This window comes from Daphnia magna, linkage group LG2 (genome assembly GCF_020631705.1).
Source record: "Daphnia magna isolate NIES linkage group LG2, ASM2063170v1.1, whole genome shotgun sequence".
NCBI classification, from domain to species: Eukaryota; Metazoa; Arthropoda; class Branchiopoda; order Diplostraca; family Daphniidae; genus Daphnia; species Daphnia magna.
The window spans coordinates 15282599-15303303 of record NC_059183.1 but is presented as its reverse complement, the minus strand read 5'-3'; the positions used below and the strand labels follow the sequence as shown (position 1 = coordinate 15303303).

Below are 20705 nucleotides of genomic sequence, written 5' to 3'. Positions count from 1 at the left end.
CAAACACAATGAGAAAAGTTTATTCCGGGACACACACAAAAAAAAAAGAAAAGCTCCAACAGCGCAAAATACATTGTATTTCACTTTCTGTTTATTTATTCAAGACCGGGGGCTGCGCTTGCTGCTGATGCTATTGACTTTTTCATTGCGTCCAAAAACAATGTTGTTCAAAGACCTCACGTGTAGTTGCTTAGATGTAGTGGTTATCACTCGCGCCAACTTCTTTCGGCATTGGGCAGTCGGTTTCTCCTTTACCTCTTCTTTTTTCTTGAACGGCATTTGTTTTTCTTCTAACGCAAGAGCACTGAATTCCGTTCGGGATGGGAAAAAAAAAATGGCAAGAAAACCGAGAAAACTAAAACAATTCAATTTTTTTTTGTTTTGTTTCTTATAATAAAACAGTAACGATCTGGAAAGACTTGTGATTATATGAGCAGAAAAATAAGAATTTTTGAAAAAACAAAACAAATATTTAGCAAAAGATATTTGAGTGGTATTTTTCAACAGTCATTGAAATAACCAAAATTTGAACTGGCTAAAATTAAAGACAGCTATGATTAATCAGGAAATTAACTGCAAGTTTCACCTACTGAAAGATAGATATGCTGCATATAGGGGGGCACCTGTTTCTAGTCGCTCCAGTGGCCGTCACGGTTCATTCGTTCTGATGACTAAACATTTATTTTTATATTTGACGCCTTTTTGAATCACGCAGCTGTTCCTGCTCAACCGACAGCATAGCCCCCCCCGTCCCAACTCTATTCTTTAAATTGTCGGTAAAAACAAAAACAAATTGCCATGATTCTGAATATGTCAATTTTCGTCTGCGTCGAACGGTGACGCATAAATTAACGGTCGAGCTATCAACTAATTAGCACGTTCGAATATCGGAAAATATATGACTATACGTCGACTTAGTGATGAATCACCTTTTTCGTAATCAGTGCTGGATCCGGGTTTCAATAATAGCACGTCTTGTTGTTCCTGTTTTGAAACGCGAGGCACAACCCAATAAAACAGAAAAAGAAAATACGAAAAGGGTTAACGGGAGCAACGGGACGTTTTCTACAAGCGGCAAAGGGCCCTTCCGAAAGAAAAAAAAAGAAACTTGAGCACTTTTTCATCTTTCACGCTTAGATTATCCAGCTCAACGGTATATCGTTTCTTTTCACACACACACACACGCAGACAGGCAGACACACGGCGTATCAGCCGGGCATATAGACGATCCTAAATTTGTACCAATGTATTTATACATCTGCGTAAAAATGCGATTCATACAACGGGGGGGAAAAAAAAGGAAAGCTTGCATGACCGATGCGCTGTGAAAATGCATACTGTTACTATTTATCAACATCAGAATAAGCAGAAGGAACTCTTTGTTGCGATCACATGTCTCCTGGAGAGGAATAACCGAATTATACGGCATTGCTCTATAGTATAGGTATCATCGTAGCGAGCAAAGCAAAGCATTGGAGCATAATGATACGTGGGAGTCGGCAAGTTGGTTGGCTTTTTATTATTTTTTTGATTTTTTATTATAATTTTTTTTTTTTAAGCTACTACTGGAGATACGGTATAGGCTGTGGCATCATCTGTCGGTATATAGGCACCAGGACACGGGTTTTCCCCTGGCGTTCAAAACAAAAATCGGGAAACAGAATATCGGATGTTGGAAAGCCAATAGAAAAGCAAGCCCTCCGCCTGAAAAAAAACAAAAACAAAAAACAAAAAATAGGAAGAGAGATGGATAGATAGATTGAATTCTGTGCTTTCTACACTATGCGTTTGCTTTCTTACTGAATATTCAACAAAATCAACCGAACACATCAGTATCTCGTGACCGCCCATACTGCCTCGTACGGCGAAATCACGATCGAGACTAGGCAAGAGTGGGAGGGAAGGCAGAAGCCAAGAGCAACAACAACAAAAAATCAAGAAGAAGGAAAAAAAAAAAAGCACAGCAAAAAAATAATAAACAAAAAGAAATAAAAATCAAAAGCCTGAGAAGATAAAAAAGAAATCAGAGAAAACGATGGGAATGTGTTTCAAGAGGGTCCACGGATGTGCATAAAAAAAAATCCTGAAAAAAAAAAAAAAATGAGCAATCAATATTGTGTGCGTAATCCGATGATTAGCTTTGCAGATCGATGGGCTTCAGTAATTGTGGCGACGTAATCCTATCACTGAAATAAATGAGATACGATCGACATTCAATAGAGAGAAAAACAACAACAATACGATCGGGAATACATTAAAAAGGAAGGTTTGCATTTTTTGTTTTGTCATTTCGATTAGGCCAAAATTGTTTTGAAGTGAGATGGAACCTTAAATTTATTCTAATGAATTAAAACGTATGAATAAGTCGATCGAGAAATGTTCTTATTGAATGAACTGTTAGATGATGACCACAAATCAAAAATAGACCCCGACAGAGTAAAGCAAAAGAAAACGAATTTCAAATCAAAGTTCAAAAAAAAAAAAAAATAATAATAATAATCAACATGAAATTGCGCTCTATTGTAGGTATATCTAAAGTATCCATTTATTACCGCATTCGGATGGTTGAGCTTCTTTTACATCACTAATGTCGTCACTTTCTTCCCGTTTTTCTCTTTTTACTTTGCTGTATACGGGCTCTCTTTTTATTTCCCCATGACTGGATCGGTATGGCCGCCAAGTTCTCGTGAACCTGGCGAGTGGAAGGAGAACGACAAAAGCGAACCAACCGTTATGCTGTGTACTCGCAATTCATCCCCGCCTGCTCTTTCCCTTCGACTGGCTCTCGTTTAATGATTGACAATACGAGCGCCTCTTACGTCTTCCGTCATTCAAAGTGGAAAGTGCCATCAGACGACAAGCTTCCGCAGTCCAGAGACTTTTGGCTCTTCTGCCCATAAAAAAACTGCGCATGTTCATTACATCCATAACTACCACGGATAAATAATAATAGTCGGACGGGACGAAGATCTTGGCCACCTTACCTCCTTTGCCCTCCCCCTTTTGCTCCCCCCTCTTTCAAATGTATACAAGGCCGAGGATAATATAGCAGACATATAGCCTCCAACAAAGTAAGAAAAAAACAAACACTTCTTGACGATGGCCAGCACAACAAGATATGAGAAACAATAACAGGAGAAAACAAAGCAAAAAAAAAAAAATAAAATAAAAAAGAATATGGCAATAAACTGTTTCATTTAGACGTGGGGTGAATGAACACTTTCGTCCTACTGGAACGTATTCTTTCGAGTTGATTCTCCAAGCGGACATAGTTTGTGTATCAATCGCTTCAGTTTGGAGATGGTTGATTAGGAATATCGATGAACTATCGAGTGAAATCATCAATTTATTGAATAAAAAGATCGAATTCTTGTTTTGTTTTTGACTTCCTTTTGATTGTTTATTGTTTTGCCTTTTTCGTTTCTGTTTACTGACGTCTTTTTTTGTTGTTTGTCCTGAAGAGGGATAGACAACGGGGAATGAAAGTCGAATGAACGATGTGTCGAGTGCGCGCGATTTGGTCGACCTGTTTCGCCGGCATTCTTCGATCACGTCGCAATCCACCGGCACGGCGTAGCGCAGATCGAAGAAATCGATCAATCGTAGCAATATTATCGAATTCGACTATTCGCAGTCAGGCGATGACTTTAAAAATCGATTACTTGATGATGTCAAACGTGTTTTGTTTTTTTCTCTCTCTCTCTTTTGTAACTTCTCCAACGGTTTTGGCTGATTTGAATCGCGCGCGCGTTTCAGTTGAATCCCTGCGTGCCAACTCCCTCAGTTCTCTCCATGCGCGACCCACTTCAGCGCTGCCTTTCGTGCCTTTCAAAGACCGTGGAGAAAAGGGCTACAAGAGAGATGGCTAGATGGTACATGTAGGTGCAGCAATAACAAAGACAATTCGAAACGAATAAGGAAGCAAAGACAATCGGGAATGAAAATGGAGATCGACAAATAAAAAAGACCATTGCCGAGATAAAGGGCGTGGTTTCTACACACCGATTGAATATCCAGACCAGATTCCTTTAGAATTTTTGGTAGTTTTAATTTTGGAGTGGAGACGTGTTGTGTGTATACGTATATAAGGTAGCTATATGCTGTACGTATGCGTGTGCATTGTACAGCGGTCGTGTTTGTTTTTGTTAGATGCTGTTATTGTTTTGTTTTCGGTTGGATAAATGAGTCGGCGCGGCAGGCCAGTTGCATTGTCTTGAGTGAATCAGTGTGAGAAGAAGAAGAAGAAAAAAAAATCGAGTGATCCGGAACCGGAACCATCTGCGAATTCTCTCTCTTGTATTGAATACGACACTGAGAGACACCCTTTTGTCGTTTTTTGGTTGGTGCCTGTTTGTTATCATGGTGACAAACGTGTGTTCCGTAGCAAGGACCGAAACACCACATATATATATATATTTACTCTTTGGTCGAGGTTCCTTTATCTAGCGCCCCTTCCCGGAATCCTATTCCGATCCGTACCTCTGTTAACCCTACCGCACCTACGAAGATGTTACTCCTTATTTCCGGCTGTTTTGATTCGAAAGTCCAACTTCTAACTCACCTCTCACGATGGATTACGTTTTTTCTTCTTCTAAATCAGTTTCGCAGAACAAATAGTTGGATTAACAATCCGCTGATATATTTTCGGTCAGTTCCATGCACATCGGCGATGACATATCAAATAATGTTGCAGTCAAAAGCGTTTCAGTTTTACGAGATTGCGATGTTCCAATCAGTCAGATTGAATGGCTATATACCATTACCGAACGAATAGAGGCGGTGCTACGCCGTTTATACGACATGTAGAGAATAGTTGGGGTGCGGTTACATCTCTGCTCGCTCGTCGCTCATTCGATTCATTAGCGAATTCCCCCTAGAGCGCTAGAGTACGTCTGCCAACGTATTGGGCCGACAAGAGAAGAAGAATCAAGAGAACGAGAGCCAGGCCACATCGGAGACCAATTATCTTAATGGAGTCGCAGATGGACGAGGTAGACATATATATACGTTTAACAGGATGGCTCTAAATATTGACTGAATGCGACTGAATGTTACTCTGCCGTTCGCCTGGAGACACGAACAGCCTAGATTTCATCAAAGTCTTCACATCATTCTTGAAACGATATCGACGTCTTTAACTCTTTATATCCATCTGTCTTTATTAGTGCGGTAACGTGATCACGCGGTCATGTATCCAGTCGTCCCATAGTGAACACAAATTCGAATTGAAATTCAATTTTCAATTTTCTTTTTTGTTTATCAAATGTCGGTATGGCCAAAAACCCGTAGCCAGGCAAAACGCATTTGATTGAGCAAAAAAAATAAAAAATAATAATGTAGAGCTTCGATTGGAGAGGTGCGCAAGTCTCAGCGGTTGCCCGAACTCGCCATCTGACGGATGTGCGCTCAAGGTGAGGGCGTTATAAGCCTCTATAGACGTTGGAGCGTGATGCGCCCCAAAGGTGGCCCCTACCGTCGGCGTCGGATCTGGCCAACAGAATGTGTGTGTCTATGTGCGTGTGTGCCTAGATATGTATGTCTCTCTCTCTCTCTCTTTCTTTCTTGACGATCCACCACCCTCCGTGCCTCCCATTTGAACACACCCAACTTCTTGCCGTCGTCCATCTCTGTTGGCTCGGTTAGCTCACACCCCGGGATGTGGTTCGGCACGCACCCAGCAATGAGCATCAGTTTCACTGACGACTCGTCGGACGGCGGACGCGTCTGGCGACTCCATCCGCACAGCTTTAAAAAGTAAACCGTAGTCCTTCCAAAAAATCGAAGATAAAAAACAAATAGGGAAGGCAGACGACGTGCCAAAAATTCACGAAAGGGCAAACACCAACATCGACAAAACGAACCAATGTGTTTTGTGTAGGTGGGGGGTGTAGGTCGTTGGAAGTTGTTCTTCACGAAACATTGCCGAGGTTTTAAACCGACCTGCTGTTAAAATCATCGAAGGAAAACAAAAAGGCTGACGATTGAGGAAACAACATTTGGATTGTGTCAGTGAAAATATTGTCGACAAACATGGCGTCGAGTGCTGGATGAAAACGGGGGTCGAATTCGACCACGAAAAAAAAAGCTGCCGTCTTTAATCTCGTGGAAGGAGAACCGATAGTTAGGGCGGTACTGTCTCGAAATTCGTTCGACATCGTCTCGACGAGCGTGTGCCGCACAAACACGAGTTCGTAGAGAATTCTAAACGCTTCTGTGTGTACCGGTGCGTGTGTATGTATACAAAAGCGTGCGGCGTGCGTGTGTTTCTCCCCCAATGTGCGAATCGATTTGACGTGGGTCTCTTTATTTTACTTTTGGTTTTTTAAAGGGAAAAACTGCGTCTGTTCTTCTCGTTCAAATTCCGGTCTGCTTTCGACACTGTTTTCTGAAAGCTTTGAGCTTTAAAGTCCGGCCAACGCATTGGGTTGCGCAAGTTTTTTTTGCTGCCGTTTCCACATCAAAAGTCAAACGCCATCCGAAAAAAAAAAAAAGGAGGGCCAGATGCCCCCGACCCATCCGCGCTGTGTGTTATTCTTCTCTTTCCGCTTGCGTTGTTGTTGCCTGTGTTTGTGTGTGTTGACTGTGTCAACCACTCACCATCCTACGTCAATCTGAGCTATTTTTCAAAACGTCATCGAAGTAAAAATAGCAATAATAAGACGACGAACCCACAGCTCACCCGCTTCCGCTTCCCACTGCAGACCAACTGGGAAATAATTACTATTCACCTTTACTGAACAAAACCTGAGTTGAGAAAGAAAACCAAAAATAATTTACATACAAAATAGAAAAATCGAAAAAATCGATCCAATTTGTCCTTCGCAATGGACGATCACGGAAGTGATTGAATAGCATTCCATGTGCGTGAAGTTGTAGGACGTGCTTAAGTGTTTGAATCTTTGGCGGGGGGCGGTGGCGGTTGGATATTTCGTCGCATCTCTGCGCCAGTCCTACAAAATCATTTGCTGGGCAAAATTCTCTTGTTTTCCATATGTTAGTCCCATGGCTGTGACCGACATTCTTTGACTTTCTTCTTCTTCTTGACCTCGCACATATGTGTGATTTCATTCCGGTGCGCTCGTTTTGAAGGTAGCGGTCGCACGTCGTTTTCTGCGGATGAATAGGCCAATGCCTCGTCTGGAATAATCAAGGAGGTGAAATCTCGGAGGACGTCGGCTGTCGATTTGCCGACGACGCAATATGTCGGGTAGACGCCGTTTGCATATGTGAAAACAGTTTCTTCGTTGAGAAGAAAGGATGCGGACAAGGAGCCAAAAGAGAAGCCAAACACGAAAAATAAATTCCGTCTTTTCTCGAACGTAAGAACTCAACGATACTCAAAGGTCGGCCTATTCTTCCTTTTCCCCCACTAAAGTAGCGCTCCGGTGGGAAAACCACACTGACCTCTCCTTTCAAAGGCATCCGAATTGCCGCATTTTTTTTTGTGTGTGTGTGTGTGTAATACATCAAGATCCATCAAGTGGGCAAAGATCTACGACAAAAGAGGTCCACAACAACAACAAAAAAAATAAAAAACGCTTCGCCGTGACTGGAATAATATCTTCAATCGCAGTGGCATGTTTCCTCGAACAGCATAGAAGCGCGAGCCACAATAGAAAATGGTGATGCATCCAACAGTGACAATGTAAAACCACCAAGATCCATCTCAAAATTCCATCAGTCAGCCCCCCGCCCTACGAGGTGTCTGAAAACGTTGCTAGTTTTTATTGTGTTTCTTTTTTTTCTCTTTTTCTTCCGTGCCTTTTTGTGCCAAAAAATACAAAAACAAAAAATCATTAATCAGTAAGCCCCGTGGCTTCCTGTAATCGACCATGTTACGCGCCCGTAAAAAGGATGTGCGTATCAAGCCCAACCGGAAGCTGGACAAGCGTTCGTCGCGTGGCATGCTCTACGAGAATGAAGAGCTTCGCCTCCGCACGATCGAGATCAACGCCGAAGTGGAGCGCGGACAGACGGACATAAAAAAACTGCGCAGGGAGAACGACCATCTTCGGCGTGAGATGTGGGCTCTGCGCGACGAGTACGAACGGCTGGAGAAACTCATCAAACACCTGGATCTGGCCGGCACAGGATCGGAGGATCATCATCACAGTCAGCATGCGTCCGATGGTGAGGGCGGAGGTGGAACAGAAAGGGAAGACGACGATGACGGTGATGATGATGATCGAGCTAGTCCAAGTATCAATGGTCGTCATAGCAATTCGGAAGCTAGCGATGATGACGACAGGGATGCGGACGAAAAGGAGCCGGGCGAAGGAGTAGCGATGGCTATAAGTCGAAGCAAATCGCAAACGGCCATGACAGGTGACTTCCGACATTCGACATCAGCTCCGACAGCTTCCAATTGCGATCTGGATGCCGCTTGTTATTGCAATGAAGCCGCGCTGGCTACGGCTAATTGCGACCGTCATCGGGTCGGACTGAGCGGAGCTGTTTACGTCGAGTGCGGCAATCCAGTCAAGGACAACATCGAGAATTATCAGAAAGCTTACGGAAGAATGCCGCGCCGGTGCAGTTCGGCCGGTGCTAAAGTGTACGTGGCTACTCAGCACTTTCATCCGCACGTACCTTCTCAGACGGCGGCCGCTTCGTCGCCGGTGGACGCCAGCAGTCGGGTGTGCTACGAGAGCCTGTCGGCGGTGAAAAGCCGGTACAGCACGAGCGGCATGGAAGACGAGGACGGATACGCGGCTTGTTCGCATCCGGTGCGCGTCGACTTGCGTGATTTCCTTCATCCTGTCGATCATCCGTCCGAGTGTGCCAATCATTTTTCGATGGAAGCGAGTACGAGTTTGATGCCTCCGAACACTCCCCCGCCGCCCGTTCCGTCCCCGGCTACCACCACCATCATCACGACGGCCATCCACCACCCGGTGCACGGCCGAGAAGGGATGGAGGAGGCGGCTGAGGAAGGTGAAAGCAGCGGCGTTGAAGCAGACGACGAGCCTTCGGCTCACGTCAGCGAGGCAGGAGGCATTCCACCGGATACGCCCAGCGAGGATGGGGAATTTAATTTGGATCATCTGGTCAATATTGTCCGGAGCTTCCAGCAGGAACAGCAGCTGCACCAGAGCGGATTGGTGGTGGCCACCTGTTCGGGCTCGCCACCGACGCCGTCGACGCCAGACGTCTTGGTGGAGGAGGCCGAGGATGATGCGGGTAGCAATTACTCTTCCAGTCCTGGAACGAGTGGAATGGCCACTATCAAACGTCGGCCCATTTCTGGTGGCAATCAGCAGCAACAGCAGCAACAGCAGCGACTTCGGCAGATGGCCATCGTCGAAAAAGAGCCGGCCAGCCCGTTGGCAATGGATGCGGCCTCAGGCACAATACGTCCATCAAGAGCCATAGCGGAATCGAGTTCGACGGATATCGGCGTTGGCGATAACGGCGGATCGTCAGCCTACGCACAACAGGCCGGAAGAGTTGCTGGATGGTCGTCGATGCCGCAACGCCGGAATTCCTTTTCATCTTCGTCGTCGTCGTCGGCTTCCGGCTCTCCCCGACGGCCATCCATTCCAGCACGGTCGTCTTCCTCAACAACAACAACAACAACACCCACAACATCAACAACAATAAGAAATTGGCCGGAAGTAGCGGCTATTTGGGGCGTGGTGGCGTCGTTCAAGGTCCCGATACAACCATCGCCGTTACGGCCGCCAGTTTCTCGACGACGACGACGACGACCATTGACGGCATTGTCGTCACATCGAGCCGCAAAAGCACATCACCCATCCGCATCGTTCATCCGCCGCGCGTCTTACCTGTTCCGCCGCCCCTTTCCAGTTACGACGTTCCTCGAGCGCTGCAACCGCCGATGGCGCTGACCAATCACGGCCATCCCTTCGGCGGAGCGTTGAGCCGACGGCGAGCGGACGAAACGAACCGAGGCCTTGGCGATGCAAACTGTTTGAGCGTCTACCCACTGCCGGACGGCGATGCGTCCGCATCGCTGCTCCGCCTCCACGCCGTCGATCCTCACACGGTCAGCTTCGATTTGAAGGACGTGGCGGCGGCGCGGTCCATCACCGTTCAGGAGGTGATCGATCAGCTGGAACAGCAGCTGGATCCGACTCGTTGTCATGTGCGCGGTGTCCGCATGTTGGCTGGATCGCTTTTCTTTATTAGTCTCGACTCGGTCCGCTCACTCCAATATCTGCTGCGCCATTCGTTTCGCCTCAGGGGTCACAGGGTCCGTCTGACCGACGTTTCGGCCCAGACGTGGATTGTCTCACTTAGCGGTGTGCCGCACTACATCAGCGACGCCACCGTCTCGTTGCTCTTGGCTGCCTTCGGGACCATTATAGGTGACGTCGAGCGTCGTTTCTTTCACGGTGTCGACACCGGCGAGCGGCTCGTCCGGTTCCGTTTGAAAGCGCACGCCAAGTTGCCCAAACACATCACCGTCGGAGGTTGTCGGATTCAAGTGCGCCGCATGTCGCCGGCACCGAATGCGTCGCAGCGCGACCACTCCGGTGGCGGCGGTTTCGGATCGAGTTGCGGCAACACATCGTTTCCGACCGGAATGAACCGACGCGTCCAACTCGAGTCGCAAAACGATGCGGAGAACTCGGATTTCGCTTTCAGTTCCACGGCGCCCGAGCCAGGGACGTCGTCGGCGATGGCGGCCGAGAGCCATTACGGAACTATACAATCGGCGTCGGCGGAAATGGGACGAAAGTACATGCCGAAAATCGGCCGTTCATTCGAGTACAGAAGTCAACTGCGAGTTGATTTGAGGATGTCGGCTGAAGTGCCTGTCCCTTCTCTTTTGAACGACGAACCGGCGTCGTCACCGGGGCCATCGTGCCTCTGTGGCTGCGGCCAGTCGAGTCCCTCCGACGCCCAATTGCCTGTTGTGCGAACAGCAGCAACAGCAGACGGCCCCTGCGCTTTCAACGCCAGCCGGTTTACAGCCACAGATAAGGCCGCAACTGGCACCACCTTCAACATCGCAGACGATGGTCATCCATCGATGCCGACATCACGAATCGCCCGCTGTATCTTCTCCAGTTGGACAGGGCGTTCCAGTGGCGGCAGCTGCCCCTGTGCCACCGGCTGAAGGTCGAGTGCATCGCGAATCACCACCAAAGTCGCGTGTGTCCGTCAACTTTGACGAGACGGCAGCCATATCGTCCGGAAGTCGAATCAACTCCGGGACCGGAACCGGTCGTCCAAGTAATTCGAAAACATCCACGTCGACATCGTCTAATGGGATCCTACGAAAGAGCGTATCTGGCGAAGAGCCTTCGACTGAGAGCGGAAATGACGGAAGCAACTCAGCGACCGGATTCGGTGAAAGCGGCCAAGCCAAAGGCAAGAACGGACTTCGGCTGGCCGCTGCAAAAAAGACGGCGCGGAGCTTCTCGTTAGTCGACACCTTCCGCGTCAATAAGGAGCGTCGCAAGCCCGTCGTCCGCGTCGAAACAGTCATCGAAAACACGTCGGCTGCCAATCCGGAGGAAGGCGTACGGACGCTCGTCGTTCGACGGGATTCGACCGAAAGCAGCAGCCGGAGTAGCCGGAGCAGCCGCAAGAGCAACGAACTGCCTTGGTGCGGATGTTGGGGCAACGGGTGTCTCTAAAACAATCCAACTTCTTATTGCACAGACTCGGCTCTTTTTTTGGGTTTTTAATTTTTTTTTTTTTAAGAGGAAAAAAAAAAAAGGGAGCAATATTCTTGCCAGAGGAAAACGAAAGAGAGAGTTCGGGAACGAAATCATGTGACGTCCATGGCGGAAAGCAAAAGGAACACACACACACCGATCCAAATAGAAACGAATGAAAACACACCGAGTCCCGCGTTCCAATGTTTTTTTGGCACGGTGGTACACTCTTATCCATCATCTGGCTGGCGGAATGCTGATTGGATAGTCAATATGAAAGCAGGGCCTGGTGTGGCGCTCTGGCGGGTATCGGGCGGCAAAACTCAAACACGTCAAAAGCCGACAACAAAAGCGGGCAAAAGAAAAAAAATTAAAATAAAATATCTACGTATATATATAAACAGGGGCAAGGGAGGGGAAAAAAATCAATCAAAATAAATAAGAAAATGGTTATCAGGAACGGATGAGAGCGGAATATACAACTCGAAGCGGACGGAGAGGGGAAAAATTGTGCGTACAGCAGCAAAAGGAAAGACCATCCTTATGTAAAGAAACTGCCTTTTAAAAAAATTCAGCAGTACATCTTTGATCGGACGAGGCCAGTAAAAAGACATCGACCAATGATCATGAAAAGAAACGAGAGAAAAAAAAAAGGATGGATCCATCAAATTCCACCGCAGCGTGAAATTCCCAATGGTGGCAGGTGTCACGGAATTTTGAACGGGCCGCCACCGTCGACATAGTCCACCGGCCGTCGAATCCCTTTTCTGACTTGCAATTTCATGTTGAATCCGACAGTTTCATTCTCCAGTCGGATGCATCCATATTTCAAGAAAGTCTAGACAAAAAAGCCCAAGCCAGATAAACAAGGCAGCGGAAATTCGAGATCGAACAGCATCAGCCGTAAGACGTCATTTCTAGCGACATTCGAGAATTGTGTGTGTGTATCTATTCAATTGTAGACGTGCGGATTTCACGCTACGGCACGAGAAAAGAGCGACAAGCGCATGGAAGGTATAAAAACACAACAAAACATCCTATCCGTGTGGACAACTGCCGAGGACGTGAACAAAAACAAAAGGGGGGAAGAGGCTGAAAGAAATCAAAGTCGACCAAGAGGATGACACAAATACAAAATAAAAATAATAAAAAAATAACTCCCTCTATTTTTCATACGTTAACACTATTTTCGAAGAGAGGGCCAGCAGTAATCCGCTCCGGTGGCTTCCCCAATTTCGTTTTTTTAAAAAAGAAAATCCTTTTCGTTTGCTTTGTATTATTATTTTATTTTCCCCCTCTCTCTCCTCTCCTTTTGTATCTATCGTCTGGCCTTTTTTCTTTGTACATATTAAGTGTGATATCTAAAAACTTGAAAAAGAAGTCCTTAAAGACGATGCCGAGCGAAGACAGAGAGAGATGGAAAACAGGCAAAAGTGAATCAAGTGGAAGCGAAAGAGTCAACTTGCTTCTGTTGACTCCTCTCACGTTTCGTTTTTTGGTTGCTCGAAAATGTCTTCAAAAAATTGTGACGCATTTTTCTGCGACTCTCTCTTTGCAACCGTTTCTTTTGTTTGTTTTTTCAGCCATCATCTCTGCGCGCTCTTGTTATTGGCGTTTTACTGGGCGACCTCTATACACTTGGAACTGTAAAGTTTTTTTTTTATTTGATTTTGATTCGGTTCGTGATTTATTGAACGTGTTCTACTCTCTCTCTTTCTCCCTTTTATTTTTGCTCGCTCTACCTCTTTTCCATCTCCACTTCCTTATCTATATATGAGTAGGCTGAAAAGCGTAGACATTTTTGCTGCCTGGCATCCCCCAGTCACAGCTAAAAACATACGCTCCATGCGCGTGCACCGACGAGCTGATCCGTGCTGGGCCCAACGCGTACGAACGCTGACACACCCACCTAGTAGCCAGTAGAGCGTGTCCACTTTCTATAATACAGTGTGTACAGTGTGACAGGAAACGGGTAGACGTTTCCCCTCAAGATCGAAGCCGTCAAAAGTCGAAAAATTAAGTGGATGGATCTCTAACTCCATCATCCCCCGATGATTTGGCATTTCGAATGGTGACTCTCGCTCTCAATATTCTATACACCGTCTTTTGTTTGTTTTTTTCCCTTCCATTTCTTTTAAATTTTGTATTTGATACATTACAAATAAATACTGTGCTAGACGTGTCAGTTTTTGATCAGAGTGTGTGTGTATATATATATATACGCCGATGTATGATTCCTCCTGTCATTTTCCCCTCTTCTCCCCCTCAAGGTTTTTTTTTTTTTTGATTGGGTTCTGGTGGTTTCGATTATCCGGTAACATTCAATTCGTGTTTTGACAGTTTGTCCGCCGAACGCCTCCCTACGATCTGCGTCCATCTGTCCATTTACGCATCTCGTTTTATTTTTGATTTCCCCCTTCACCGTTGTGGCTATACGCATAATATGTAACTTTTTGTTATTTATTTGTTTACCTTGTTTTAAAATTTCGTATGGATCAACCATGTCCCTCTCATGTTCATGGAATAGGATGAAACGATTTAAAAAAAAAAATCGAAATCAGTTCTGAAATATGTCGTTTTCGCTCTTTTTGTTTTTGTATTTTTGAGACAATTTTCGATCTGATTTTATCGATTACAGAACAAACAAAAACGAATAAAAACGGAAACAAACAATACATTTGTTAAAAGAATGTAGCAGCACTATATATGGCCATTGTTGAGCATCGATTCCTTTGGTGCTTTCTTCCCCCCCTTTACCTTGTTCCATGTGATTATGTCACACGCATACGCGAGCGCACGCACAAGCGGCACACACACACACAAATGTACCGATATCTACATTCCAGATAAGATCTACTGTATATGCTTATAAAGTACTCTTTCAAGAAGCGAAAAGAAAAGAAAAAAAACAGAGTGAATAGAAATAAAAAACATATAAATATAAATAAAGACCAAAGATTGCCATCAACGAAAATGGGAAGGCATCCAGCAATAAGTCAGTTTTTTTGGTCTGGCGCGGCCATGATGAAATATATCTCCCCCATTTGGTCTCTGTTTTTATATATTTTTTTTTCCTTTCTTCATTGATTCTTATTCGACTCCCATCATGTCTTTTTTTTTCTCTTTCCTTTTTCCCCCCTCTTCTTTGACTTTTTTTCCTTCCTTCTTCATTTTTTTGTTTTGTTTTATTTCTTTCCGACGTTGCCGTTGTTGAAAACGGTACGTGAAACTGCTTAGAAGACACTACTAGAGTTAGTAGTATCGGTTGCCTAAATATCACCGGTACCCATAGGTCGGATATATAGGGTCCCAATGGCCCATTTTTGTGGCCATTTTTAAAAACACATACATACATTTTTTGTTCATCCTTCTATTACTTTCTCTTGCTTGTTTGGGTCTTTGCGGCGCATGGTCATGAGTCCACTTTCTCTTTCCCTCGCTAATAAGATACTATAAGCCTATTATGCTGTGTGCGATGCTAATCGCGTTAGAGCCTGGATGAGGGACAAGTGCGAGTGAAGTGTGCCGCATAGAGTCACGATCTTGGTTCTGCCTAATGTCTCAACCGCCTACATTATCAAAGCAATATTCTTTGTCTTTGTACAATTTTATTTTGCGAAGGCACGCACCAAATGTCGATGCACCAATAATCTTGAAAATTGAAAGAATCCAATAATCATAGTCTCGTTAATTCTGGCAAGGGTTTTTTGTTTTGTTTTTTCTTGTTGAGTATCTGAAATTATGAAAAAGCTCTCCGTTCAGCCTTTAGTCGTGATTGGATAATATCATCCAAATGAACCCAGAAACCGCAATCGACCGCTCCTTCGATCGTTCCGATTCTATTGCCTGATGTTGGTCATGTTTTCTTAGCTTATTTTTTTCTTTTTAAAAACCCTTTTATGTTCACGCAAAAAGAAAAACTCAGAGCCGAGAAAGCGTGAATTCAAAATCTGGCGGAAGTGAAGGATGTGATCTGGTCAGATGACGTCTAGGTGAAATAATGGCACCGTATTTCATTTACATAGAAGAGCAGCGAGGACGTGCCCGAAATGTCGGGAAAAACGGATGGCAAACCTATACAGCGGCCGAATCGAGTCTGCACTTAAAACGAATCCAGTTTGGTATGGTCACAGGTTTTGACCGAAAGGTCGTCAAACAGCCAACCAGATGCAAAGTGGCAAGATTGAAATGTTGGCCACCGCTTTTTCTATTACATCTTTCGATGTCGTTCTGTTGTCGCCATCGATTTGCTCGTCACTTCTTCCGCCTGTTCGCCGGCTGTTCAGGACTTTGCCCATCCGATCGATCGCGTTTCACCCCACCTCTCGCCTTTTTATTATTTTTTAATATTATTTTTTGGGGTTGCATTTTTATTTTTTTTACAGCTATACGTGTTCATCCAGCGGGCGAGATATCTTATTCTGATCACGTCAATTCGTTTTCCGCTTCCATGTATTTGTATTTTATTTTCTTGACGTATTCTAATTATCTATCGCCTATACGCAAATTTTATCGCAATTGTAGTCAACTCAACCACGTTGGTCCATCTTGATCGATCGTTTCGGCTCGGGCAAACGATTCAATCAGCAGTCAACGTTATATACAGCTTACTATAGTCTGAGTGAAATGTCAGACGAAAAAAAAAGGGGGGAATAAACTGAAATTCGATTTTTTTCCGTGTTGGTTTCAAACGGGTTTCTAATAATGGCGTGCTCGTCACGAACAAAAGAACGCTTCTCACCCAATCGAATAGGCAACGAGCTCCGAACTTCATTTGAATAATCACTCATCGATTCTGAGACGTTTCACCAATTTCACATAATTGATGTAGGCCCTATACTATGTAAAGCGTAGTAGGTAGTTATTATACAGTGTGTGCCAGCAACCCGATGCTAACTCTCTTCTATCCCCGCGCGCGTCGCTGCTCTTTGCTACTGTTGGCTTTTTAATGAAAGCTGGCGTGCGACGTCAACGGGTGAGACATGAACGGAAATGCCATTCGCCATAAGAAGGTCGACCGTGGAGGAAGAAAAGATGGAAAAATAAAAAAAATAAAATAAAAGGGCAAACAGAAAAAAAAAAAAAAAAGAAGTAGAACGCGAATAACAGCCGAGTCCGTGGATCCTACCAAACTCTACAGAACGTCACGCCGACAAAAAAGGAACCCCTCCTGATATATATAAATGAGTTACAACCAAAAAGAATAAGAAAAAAAGGGGTAAGAAATTAAGAGAGAGAAAAAAAAAAAAGGAGGGGGGGTAAGGCAGAAAAAAAGAGAGAAACGAGCGTAGAATGGGCGTGTGTGGATGCCAGAATAGCAGGAAAATAACCCAGTATGATGGATTTTCCCCGTCTGGTTATTCGACTCAAGCGTTCATAGTTCATAACCCCTCTCTTCCCCACACACACACACACACACACACTCACTCACCGACTAGCACGAAAACTCACGCTCAGGGGAGGGCTGGTTACAAGATTGCTGCTCACACGTTGCTAATGTCATCAACGCGTCTCTTCTCCTTGGTCTTTGCCGGTCTGTGTACTTATTGCCGGATAATATCCGCCTAGATTCCGACGTTGCGCCATTGTCCCAATTCGAGCCGTTGAGTATCTCAGGGCGACGGATAGTCCTCCATTCTGGGCACACAAAAAAATGCATCAATTACATGCCGTTCCGCCATTCCCGCTCCAACCCGTTTCTCCTTCACTAACGTTCGCACATCTTCACAAATCCCAAACTGACGTCCGCGCAAACACACATAACACTCGATTGAAGGCAACGAGAGGTGGAGCAGGATAACTCGATCCTCTTTATTGCGATTCCCGTTCGTCATGCCATTCACGTCTCATCGTATCACGAACGCTTGTCGGGGATGCCGATTTCGGGAAGAGCGAACGGAACAATTCAAATCCATCGTTAATGTTTCTGCTTTTTTCTTTTCTTTCTTCACCTCCCCCCCTGTCGTTTCAATTATTCTTTTCGATGTGTTGCCCCGAAAGCGCTCGTATTAGCGATATACTGATGAGAGTCGTATTGGAGGAGTTTGCGCACCTCGTTGAAGCGATCAGACGTAACGTATCCAAGTTATGTCAGCTTTACTTGGTTTTCTCACTTCTGTGCCAACAAATGGATAACATGTTACATACGTATTAGTGAGGCAACTGTTAACGATGATACCGAGTACCATTGACATTCGTTCCTACGTCCTTGATTTGTCACGACGTTTGCGATACATGCACTTGCGTTGTACACAAATAATCTGTAGTGAGTTATTGGCGTGCGTGTATTTTTGATTATTATTTTTTTTTTCGAAATAAAATAAAAATGCAAAAAAATTAATAAAAATGCAGATTTTCTACTTGGCTTTTCAACATACTGCCGACATTTCAAATATTATGCATGCGGACCGAATGGTCGTGGTAGCATTTCCTGGCCCGGCAAAAGGACGAACGGAAGTGTAAACCTTATACCTACATATAGCTTTACACTTGATACCATCTTGTAACGGACACCCGCGATCGATCCGGTTCTTCAGCGTAACACTCCCTGCAAATTACGTGCTAGAATGGAAAGAACATTAAGTCCTTAAAAAATTCATTTTGTTAGCGATTCAGCGAGACAGCTGGCCAACAATGCATCTGGCAGTATTTAACAGGAAATCCAGTCAATTGTTTAAACTTCATATCGTTAATCTTCAAGGAGACATTTGGTGTGTGCTTGTATATTATAAGAAATCCGCACATTGATTTGCGTGGGTAGCCGTGAGTCGCGTACTGTTTACTCGTGATGCATTACGATGATCTGGTGAGCAGTTTGTGCACACAGGACGATGACTGGATTTAAAGCCTTAAAAAGCAAAGCCTTTGGGCGATTGGCAACGGCGGTTGGCCGTTTTATTGATCAAATAGAATGGCGACGCCATTTTTTTTTCTTTCGTTGACTACAAAGTCAAGAGCGAGGAGAATCAAAGAATTTCGAACTGAGCTGGTTTCTTTTCTAACCAATCACACTATCGAGCCCAATATGTTTTATTTGACGAAAGTATTTACGTTTGAAAAGAAGGGAGTGGCCATGAATGCCCAACGCGCAATCTGTGAGGTGGAGATGAATTAAACATTCTGCCCGCAGCGCAGTCGGTCGTTCCAGCGTCTGTAAGAAAGAAACTTTGAACAGAGTCTGTTTATGCAAAGTGTTGAGCTGAAACGTCCGGCTATTCTAGTGCTCCATGGTCCGTCTATTTCACACTCAGGGGGGGATTTAAACTCCAAAATGAAAGGAAACGAGGGGGAAAAAAGAAGAAGAAGAAAAAAGAGTTGCACGACGGTGATGATGCAGCCGAACGACGTCGACGATGTGCTTGACTTGGACCAGGAATATGAGATAGCGTCGGGTAATAACGCGCTAGTAAACACAGCCATTCCGATACTTGGCAACGAGTTGGTCATAGATTGTCCTCGATGACGGACGACCGAAGGATTTATGTCGTTTGACGGCGTGGATATGTATACATGGTGGAGGGGGGAAGTCTTCCTTGAAAGTGTCTTTCATTCGATATCTTTGAGTCCAAACTTTAAACTTAGATCCGTGTTTGCGAGATAATCAGGTAAGCAGCGTTTAGAATGCGCCCGTCCGATGCGAACTTAAAATATACTGCTAGGAATGCGTTACGTGACAAATGTCTGAGTTACTCGCGTACCCTGTCTGAGGTCAACCTTATCATTTCATCAGTTTCCTGCTAAAGAATTTGTTTGCAATTTTTTTTGTGGGATTCGTTTTATTTTTCCAAGTTTAGTTATCGCTGTCGACAGTTTTGTTTTGTTTCTTTGGTCTCGTGATCGCCAGGAATTTTGGCCAAAAATATTTGAGTAGCAAGTACAAGATCAAGCGTCGACATTCCAATGTATGTTGCTTGCAGTTGACTCTTTTTTTTCACAATTTAATCTTTTTTTTTTGTAAAAAAAAACAAAACAAAAAAACTCGCCGTAGTTCAATCATTGAGATGCACATATTTTACTGAAGCCTCAACATTGTCGACAAGTGACCCTATTTTAGCTGACTAGAATTCGACAACGATTTGTTCACGAAGTACAACAAAAAACGGACTAAAAGCGGCAACTCAAAAAGAAGAACAAAAACAAAAAAAAACATAAAATACGAATAGACACAGACAAGCGACTAACGGAATCACGCAACTTGATGCGTTGAAGGCGTTGAATGTCTCTTCAATTCATGGAACTTGGCATCAGCTTATTTGCAGGGAAATTGAGTTACAACTTTGTCGACATCTCTCGTCGGCATAGAAGAGTCTGTTTGTATCGATTCCGTTTGTCAATAGCAAAAAAAAAAAAAACCACAAAGAAAGGAGGGGAAAAAAATAACACAGAAAACAGCGATGAAAGAATAAAAATATCTTTAAAAAAAATTTATGCGTTTGTTAAGGTCGAACGCGAAGCGGAAAACGCGTTTGAATGATGACGCCCTTTGCGGCGATAGAAGTGCCGTTCGGGCGAATGTTGAAATAGACTTTTAGTAGTTAAATTGGCCCATCTGGGTGTGGGAAAGGGCGCGTTTTTCAATCCATCTATGTGATGTCATACACTCGAAAAAGCGTGAAAATACCTTGAGCGATGAAAGGCAAACAGGCCATTGCCAAAACTATATTTGCCGTCGAATCGTCCCCGCTTGGCGAGACGGGGCAACGGAGAGAACGAAAGGAAAAATTGGCTCGTTCTCGAGAGACAAGACAGACGTTTTAAAATAATCAAGATGGAATACATTGTGTTTAGATTCTAAGCGGAATTCGACGTTCTTCTAGCGCGCCATAGGTATAGGATGTTGCCCTGTTTGAGCTGAACACTTAGATTTTGTTACATCGGCTGCAAAGTGCAGACAACATTGGCCGAAAACGGGGGAGGGTCTGAAGGTTCGGCCCTGCGTGAATTTGTTGCTTTCGTCATCCATTGCTGGCGCTATCTTTTTTAGTTCTGTTTTCTTTCTCGACTCTTTATATATATATGTATGTTGTTCGACGATGCAACGATCAAATGGATATAGAAGGCAGAGCCGAAAGAGAAAAA

General features: G+C 44.6%; 2 protein-coding genes across 2 annotated transcripts in view; both read left to right on the top strand.

Moving 5' to 3' along the window:
- Positions 1 to 20705, top strand: part of LOC116917647 (inactive tyrosine-protein kinase transmembrane receptor ROR1) — a 103029-nt gene that overhangs the window by 23451 nt on the left and 58873 nt on the right. The gene's annotated exons all lie outside the window — the stretch shown is intronic.
- On the top strand, positions 1086 to 19775 carry LOC116917646. The gene is given in 3 exon segments (XM_045169941.1): positions 1086 to 9518; positions 9521 to 10815; positions 10817 to 19775. Coding segments are annotated over 3 exon segments (3771 nt in total). The 5' UTR covers positions 1086 to 7832; the 3' UTR covers positions 11607 to 19775.